This window comes from Tigriopus californicus, chromosome 1, assembly GCF_007210705.1.
Source record: "Tigriopus californicus strain San Diego chromosome 1, Tcal_SD_v2.1, whole genome shotgun sequence".
In the NCBI taxonomy this organism is placed as follows: domain Eukaryota; kingdom Metazoa; phylum Arthropoda; class Copepoda; order Harpacticoida; family Harpacticidae; genus Tigriopus; species Tigriopus californicus.
Window position 1 is genome coordinate 14,498,923 of NC_081440.1, and position 9,251 is coordinate 14,508,173.

The window sequence follows — 9,251 nt, forward strand, 5'->3', positions numbered from 1 at the left end:
ATGTGACACCTAGTAATTTGTCAGATCATCATGTTCTTGAGATAGGGTCGACCATTACTCAAAAGCCGGTGTGCTCTGAAGTAAAACCGGTTAAAAAGGTCGGTCTGCCTACGTGCAAGTTCAAAGATGAACATTGGCCGTTGATTATAGAAAGATTAGTAGACCTGGATGTGGTTTCAATTCCGAAACAGGAATCGTCCATAGATGCAGCCATTGATAAACTAGTTTCAGTTTTTAAGGAAGTTTGCTGAATGTCTTCCGCAAGGTGATACACGGACAAAAATTCCAAAATGTAGGAATACTTCGTTCAAAAAGAGTTGCAAACTAGCAAAAAGACTGACGAGCACTTCGAATCCAGTAATTGTGGTTAGTCTCCAAAAAAAGTTGGATGTAGTTCAGGGTAAGATTAAGGCCTCCATCGAATATGACCTGTTACAAACTGAGAGTAAGGTGGTTCAGGAGGTCAGGTCGAATACGAAGGCTTTTTTCTCTTATGCGAATTCTAAGAGAACGATGAAGCACCCTAGTGGGCCTTGCCAAGGACTTTGATAAAGTAGGTCATGGCCTTTTGTTGAAAAGATTCCATGAGATTGAGATCCAAGGCAAGGCTCTCAATGGGATAAGAAGCTTCATTCAGGATAGGAAGCAAATTGTTAAGATCGAGGGATCCCTTAGTGACATACAAGATGACAAGTCAAGTCAGGTGTTCCCCAGGGCTCCATCTTAGGGCCCCTCCTTTTTATAATATTCGTTGACCGCTTCCAAGGCTTAGTATTACTGCAAGCCTCCCTTCTTATGCTGACGATACAAAGTTCGTTTCTGGTGGGAATGACCAAGATTCCAGTAGCCTTGCAAAGTAGTAAACGCCAATGATGGTAAAGTGTTGGGCATCCACGCTTTGTGGTGAGTAAAGGATGAGAGAAGGGTTGGCTCAAAGCGTTCGGTAATATAGAGCTCCAACCCACCATTGGATTTGCTCTCCTATGCAATTACATATTTTGATCAAGCCGAAACCGATGATGACATTGATGTGACCTTCTTGCATTGGGCATGATAGTTTTGGTCGTCAAAGCACAACAAAATTGTAAAACATTTAATTTATTTTCATTGTGATTTACATGTACCAATTTAATATGTCGAGTCAATGTCACCATATCGAATGTTACTGAACTTGACCGTGGCGTCAGCTTGGTTGGTTTCCACATCTTCAGGACGTCCCGATGAAGTGGGTCAGGGTCCACGCTCAACTCCGGGCCCACTGCCGTCCTCAGGGTAGTTCGAGTCCAACCACAACATGTAGGACTCATGATCGTCCCGCATAGACATTACCAGGACCATGCCGCGCTTCAGAGCCTCGCCCATGGCCTTAAGACCACCCTTCTTTTGATGATCATTTACATCACCAAAGAGATCTTTGATGTCAGTACAGAAGTCATCGGTGATGGAGTCGTAGTCGGACACACCGTCAAAGTTGACCTTGGAGTTCTCGATCACCTGTCCGTTTTGAACATACTTCCGGCGGATCTCAACCAGGTCTCCCTCATCAGAGCCGTTATCGGTGATGAATTGGGTGACCACTGTCACAGGCTTGGAGCTGTCCACCTGAAAGCTGGATCCCTCGCCAAAGAATGAGGTATCGCCCATACGGTAAGAGGCAAAGTCGCAACCATCCTTGTCGCACACGCCATTGTATCGGTCCCCAGAGGCGTCGTCTCCACAATCCTGGCCCTCACATCGGGTGGGCTCATTCACCTCACATGCATGGGCGATGTAGGTCTGGCTCTTTCGGTTGGCTTGCCACAATTCCATCTCCATACAACAAGATCCAAAATGGCCATTTCCGCCGGGCTCGCCATTTTCGGCAGGCACCCAATCTTGCACATTGGCCTCCCCATTGATCCACTTCATGTCATGAGGACATTGGGCATCGCAGTAACCAGTTCCGAACTTGGCGCCTGCCTCATTGGTGGGGTACTTGCTTAGACCACCGTCTTGTTCCATCTCCACAAAGTAGAGGGCACCATTCAGACCGCAATCCAATTGCGAGGCATCGACATCAAAGGTGAACTCCTTATTCAAGAGGCTGAACATCTTATACCTAAGAAAGCACAAGGCAAGACCAATGAAAGGAGGCTCTGATTGGAAATGTTGGGGAGCGCCTTTCGAACTTACTTAGTCTCTGACTCCAAGAGAAAGACACGGGATCCCTCATTCTCAAAGAATGGTCCTTCAGTAATGAACTTCAGGCTCAGTTCACTGCCGCTTGTTTGAATACCAAAGGTAGCGCTCCAGTTGGCTTGATCCACACCGTCCAAAGCACATTCAGAGGTACAAGTGGAGACATCTGGGCAGAACTGTTGATCCCACTCGTTAACAGTAAAACAATTGACGGAGTCATCCACCTAATTTATGATTGGGAATGAGCAAAGGGGTTTTTGATTGATGAATTCCGGCAAACTGAGTACTCTGAGGACCTTGATGATCTTACATGATGGATCCATCTCCAATTGGAGTCCAAAGTAATGAAAGAAACCTCTTGTTGGCAAGATCCACCTGAGGAACACTTTTCAATGGTGATTTGGGGGGCTGCTTCCGGGATATTGGTACCGGCGTGTTGGGCACAGATAGTGCTGAACAAGCAAGAGACAATCAGAAACAACTTCATGTTGAGTAAACTTGCAAACACACTCCTGATGTTAGGTTGTGCTTGTGGTAAATATATAGTGGCTTGTGTTTACAATAAGAGATAGGCAAGACTCTCATGTTTCCAAGCAATTGTCATGAAAACATAATTGCTAGCTCTCATCCATGACATAAAAAGATCACATTAAAAGAAGGACTGATCTCGCGCCTGATCACATAAAAATTTGCTATTCACTGGGGGTTTCATAATCACCCAACAAATTGGGGACAGAATGAGACTGGAGCTTATTGCTCTGCACCACAAGTATGATCCATCCAAGTGTGTTAAATTAATAATGCCATCCAGACTAAACATGAGATCCAATAGAGAACTAATGTAGACTCAAAGAAATGCCGAGAGTTGTTGTTGCAGACCTGATGAGGCTGTGTGATCAATGGTTCAATGTGCTTAGAATAGGGTTAATTCCCACCAATCATCTGGAAGCTCTCACCTACGTAGATGGTTAGGTGGCCTGCAATGCTAGAGAATCTCAATGGCGTCCTTATACGGTGAATATTAACCCTATTCTTAGTGTTTTTTTTGTTCCATTGATGGTTCTGGCACGCAGAGCAGTTTGGAAGGTTGCTTTCAAGTTTGGACAAAGTTATGGATTGCCCAAGACAAAAATCAACGAGCGGGCGAAAAAAGAATAAAATCAGCCAAAAAGCAATATGGAACACAAGTAGATGGCCTAGAAGCGCTCGCTCTTTTCAAAACCTTAGTTATATGATAATAGAAACTGAGACGTCATCTATTCATCTCTAAAGAATTAATAAGGCTTAGTTCAAAAAAGAACTTGTTTGGCAATACTGACACAACAGAAACTGAACACTTTTAAATGAATCAGTAAAAGATTTATTTAAGATTATCAAGCCATTCTTTTCTATTATTTGCAATGGTTGAGGGGAAAACTACTGAAAATTTAGAATCATCCCAAATAAAGAACTACATTACTTTTCATTGAATGAACAATATGTTCACAATAGTAATAGTCCTCAAAATTCAAATGGATTTTTATATATTTTCAAACATTTTGACTAAAATGATTTGGCAACTTATTCTCAATTGCTTTTTGATGAATTTTATTCTTGTTCCTTCCTGATATCGAATTCTGTTTTCCGACACCTGTAACGCTTTGCCAAAATGCAATGAATGGTCAGTTATTAATTGATAATAAACTGGTTTATTGTACTGTTTTGACATCTAAGTGGTCGGTCGTCTGACATCCCTGCCTGACAACGCCATTTAATCTGGCCCACAACAACAACTAGGTCTTTTTGAGTTTATATTGAGTCTCATGTCTAGTCCAGATGGGGTTGTTTAAATGCACAAAAGCTATAAGCTCTCATTCTGTTGCCTAGTTGTTAGGTGATTGTGAAACCTCTTGGATACCTATAGCAGATTTTTGACGTGATGAGAGGCAGATCTGCCCTTTGATTATCTTTTCATGTAGCAATAGTTGAGAGCAAGCAATTAAGTTTTCATTACAATGCTTCGGGACTTGAGAGTCGTGCCTATCTCTAAATGTAAATACAACCTAGTACCTACTATCTACCGCAAGCACAGCATGACATTGGCTTAATTTGATGACTGATGCACCTGACCATGATTCAGCAATTTGTTTTTGCCCATACATGTTAACGTTAATCATGCCTATTAAAGTTTGACTTTGCATTCAAAGAAATTTAGATTTAGAAAAAAACTTTTTTTGTTGTCACGTGCGTATGTTGAATAAAGCTTGAATTTTTGTGGGCTAAGTTGGCAGTCAGGATTGATAGGCCTCTTCTTAAATATCTTTGTTCATCTTGATCTTCTTCATTCTTCAGCATCACCATCATGCACCAGCAAAAGCACAAATTGCATTTTGCAGCAGTTGACCCATAACAAAAGAAGCGTAATGAAAGAGCTTGAATAGGCCGTACCCAGACCAAGGATTTTGGGCCTGATATCTGGACCGGGAACTCTCCTAACTGATTTTGTTGGGACAGAACTAGCCAACCAAATTGTGTGTACTATATGTTCTAATATCTTGGCCTCCACTTTCATGGCAGTTACTAACTGGGGAGGTCTCACAAGGTTCTAAGTGAATGAAGAAGCTTGAGCCAACTTGAAAATTGTGACATGTATTCTCAAGTAAACCGGGTTATCAGTGTGACTACTGTAAGAGGAGACCGATAGTATGATTTGTCCCAAAGGTGTGACTGTCTTGAACCAACACGGTATTTTCCTTTTGAAGACAAGTGAGGTTTCTCGTTGATCGATCGTAGCATTGTTTCCCTTTAGTATCATTTTTCAAAAGCTTTTCGTCTGCATTTGTCGCACATTCTTCATCAATAGGTTGGAATTTCCTCCAGTTTGATGGTAAGAATAATGATTTTAAGGGTCGGCCAAAGAGCCTTTGAGCAGGTGACCCCAGAAGTCCTCTCAGGAAGGCATCCGTATTGATATTACCACCTGATATAGCCAATAAATGCTTCGTAGCCTTTACCATTGATTCGACACGCCCATTTCTCTTGGGGTAGTGTTGGGAGGACGATCGCCATTTCACACCCCACCCTTTAAGAAATGATTGGGTTGATTGAGCCGCGAACTGTGATCCATTATTTGATCGCAAAATATTAGGGGCACCCATCATTGACAAATACTTTCTGAGAGATTTAATGATCATGGCAGCATTAGAAGTCAAGTATGTGACGACAAGCGGATATCCAGGCAAACGATCACTATACACGAGATATTCGTAATTTCCGAAAGTGAACAAATCACATGCAGCCATCTCAAAAGGTCTTGATTGGGTGTGTTCAGCGCCCAAAGATGGACGATCGAGCATGCAGTCTCGACACGATTCAGTTAGATTTTATGTCCAATGAGAACCCACGCCAAAATACGATTTGTCGGGCACAACGTTTCGTTTTCTCCACTCCTTGATGGCTTCTATGAAAATTCTTCAAAACGTGAGGGACAGCTTGGGGTGGGATAACACTCTGGGTATTCCTTATAACAAGGTCGTCCTCTACCTATAGTTCGTTTGACATCTTCTTGAATTAAAAAAGAAACGGAAGCCAATTTGCCTTCCTTCATTTTTCCCTCAAAAGTTGTGGATATCAGTGATTGATATTTCTGGCTTTCTCGGCCATGTCCGCCTAACTCGTCCAGAATGATATCCTCTTGTTGTAGAAATTGAGAATACATTTTGGCAATTATTTTTTCTTCCTCTTTATTTTCATCAGGGGCGTTAACCGGTGCTCGAGAGAGAGCGTCCGGTATAGCTTGATCTGCACCTTGAATCCAACGAACAACAAAATTGTACCCAGCCAAACGACAACGATAATTTTGCACCCTTGGTTTACCGATTACATGGAGAGCTTGACGGTAGAATATGTTTTTGAGGGGTTCTCTTTATCTTCATATTCCAATTGTTCTAAGCAACATTGCCGACAACTTTTTTTTCAATTTTAATGATTTGTTCCGACATTACGACAACATTGCTTATCTTTATTGCACAAGGATCGGAAACTAGACCTCAGCTAATCAAATAATTTTGTCATTAAAATAACCTTTTTCCATACGCCTGGTTCTAGTTTGGTACGGTGTATTCGTTGCAATGTAACTTTTTTGAAGGTCCAATTAGTTTACATCAGCTTTAATTTTATCCTTCATTTCTTTCCAGGGTCGAGTTTCTTTGTAAAAAATAATCTTTGGAACAACTTTCATCTGTCATTTCATTGTTCAATTTTACAATTCCTAAAATTTAAACGTAATTAATTGCTAATAATGGGTTCCAGGTTTTCAGTCCACAGCTGGACTTGAAGGTTTTGACTTCTAGGTTCCCATGACCAAAGCAATAGGCACCCTCCATCCAGAAAAATTCAAAATATGTACGGAAAAAATTGAAATGATTCAATTATTAGTCTGATGCTTTTTCCGCCTATGGAAAAACTAAAATACCTTAAGATTACCCAACATACGAGTTAAGATTATCGTTGAGAACATCTATTTCAATGGATATTTTCTTTGTAATTTTGGCCTTTCAAAAGACATCATGAAGTTTTCATCCAGTTTGAGCAAATACAATTAAAACTCTAAATTTTAAGGAAAACCAAGCTTCAATCGAGGTGCGATGTTGCGTGAATATTTTTTTTGCCTTCCCGCGACTTTTGAATGTATTGCCCTGCAAATTAAGATGGAAATTTCATATCTCTTACTTGCCCCCAATATGTCTCATTCACTAAAAATTAAGATTAGCAGATGTGGCAGGTCCTTGAAAATTGGATAGGTGAAAATTTCTTCAAAAACTTTTCCAAATCTGACTCAAAAGATGCTATTGGATCAGCACTCACCTCTTCCATTCGACTACCGGTAACTTGGAGATGATGAAATAAATTTGACAATGAAGGACAAGAACAGAGGCGAACTTCATCGTTCAAATTTACCTGGGTACCTCAGGGCTTTTAGGTGCTCTAAAAAATGCCTCTACGGTCTCCACAGTTGGCCCTATTACTTGGCTGGCAACAAAGATCTTGGAGGGTTTTGAAGACGACGAGTATCAGATATTTTTCGTACATTCTCTGAAAATTGTGCGGTCCCAATTTTTCTGGCCTCTCCAATGCAAGAGCTCTCTTAGTCATTAAGTGTTCCTAGTAAAACATATTTGAACTTGTTCGACCTTTTGCAAACGTGCTGAACTAATTGGAGCCCAAATAACTGAAGTATGTTCAAGATGTAGCCGAACAAGCGACTTGCACAGAGTTAGACGTCCGATATACCTAACCATACTTTTGAAAAGGGTTAGATGCTTTCAAGTGGATGAGCTCATAGAACTTTCCATTGTCTTGGAATACTGCTACTAAATCATTCATAGATTAAAACATTTTTGTCATGCTTTTGAAGTGGGGCAATGAAGCTGATGAAGCTATGTCGACTGATTCGTGACCCTCTAGTCTTTCAATGACAAACTTCATAGGCTGAATCAGTTTGGGTTACCTTAATGTAAAAAAATGTAATGATAAAATTGTAATAATGAAATTTGGACAACTATTAAAATGATTGCTTTTATATCTTGAATATAGAAAAAGAACATGTCAGAAGAGTGAGAAGAATTAGGTGCAGAATATAATTCTGGTGTCCAATAAAGGTCAATTCATTGGTATCATAGAAGTAGTAGTGGTAGTTTGAAGAGATATTTATAAAAGTAGAGCGTTACGAGCATTGTGCAATAGAAAGATTAGTATTGATAAGTGTTTTGTTTTACAAAGGGCTCAGTTTCCATTTCCAAAAATCTGCTCCAAGGGTCAATTCAGCGTACTCAACAGAGGTATCTACGGTATCTACTTACGAGTCAATTGACACCAATTTGACCAACTTCTTATTTTCTTGGGGACATTGGGACATTTCAAGGAGTAAAGTCCGAAAACCTTGGCCTGTATGTTCGGCAAAATAAAGTACGAATCATTATTCTTTGATGCGTGATCTGTGGACAGATTGCTTTTACAGAACTGTGGTACCCCTTGTGTTGCATTAGGAAACTCAGCTAATCTTTTTTCCTTTCTCTAGAACGCACTATTGCAATCAAAAGAATACAAAACTCTGCCAATTCAACCCGTCCGAGTTTTACTTTTTTATTTTTGCTCTTTTCGTCATGCAAGTGGGCTTAAACTAATCCTGGTTATAAAAGAATCCTAATACATGAATCAAGTGCCACAGCTATTCAAATACAGTATCTTATCAAAGTATGCTGAAAGTACTCCAACACATCAATCAGATTCAAAACTTTTGGGCTTAGATTTGCATAAACCGGAAAATTCATCTGATTTTGATTTTGTGACATTAAAGATCTTTCTTGATTTTCTAGTCCATTTAAAAATCTTTGAATTAATAAAACCCATGAAAGATAAGGACCACTAAACCCCTCAAAACTTAGCAGTAACTTCACTTATCAAATGCTCATTAGTATTCAAGTGACAACAACGTGTGCTCTTGATATCCGATACTTAAGATATTGACAATAATTGTTTCAATACCATTTTGGGCATGTTTTTTATTCCGAGCTAAAATTTCCATACAACATAAAAATCAGAGTTATTCTTACATACGTACAAGATGTATTTTGGTATTTCCCTTAAACTTGACAAAGCATTATCTACAGTGAAATCTTTCCGTTTCTAAAAAACTTATCTTCTAAGCGTCTTTTTTAATTAAAAGTTGTTCAGAACATAACTTGCCAAAGCCTTGCATGTAAAACTAACTGAAGTACCCGAATTTTCCTACGTTTAAAGATATTCCGCTGTTTTCAGGGTGTGGCCAATTTTTAGCATTCATGGAAACCAATTTTTATCTTCATGCATAGACACATTTTCGAACAATCATTTTGGAGATCTCTATCGAGGTAAGTGATTGTTGAATGAATGACAACACATTTTTTTTCCTAGAAAGGGATTGCTCGTAATAAACACTTGCTAGAGTAAAACTATAGCTTTGCCACATGTCAAGGGTTCGTCAACTTAAGTGGATGTCCAATGTGAGAGTCAAATACAGCAACATATATTCAATATCAGGATTATTTTCAGCA

General features: G+C 39.8%; 1 protein-coding gene across 1 annotated transcript; it reads right to left on the reverse strand.

Moving 5' to 3' along the window:
• Nucleotides 1-1,074: 1,074 nt before the first annotated feature.
• LOC131880068 (exoglucanase GH7B-like) lies at nucleotides 1,075-2,958 on the reverse strand. Its single transcript, XM_059226579.1, has 3 exons — nucleotides 2,489-2,958; nucleotides 2,173-2,402; nucleotides 1,075-2,098 (listed from the first exon to the last, which is right to left on the reverse strand). Exons 1-3 carry the CDS (start codon nucleotides 2,663-2,665, stop codon nucleotides 1,231-1,233), a joined length of 1,275 nt encoding a protein of 424 aa, XP_059082562.1. The 5' UTR covers nucleotides 2,666-2,958; the 3' UTR covers nucleotides 1,075-1,230.
• Nucleotides 2,959-9,251: the final 6,293 nt, after the last annotated feature.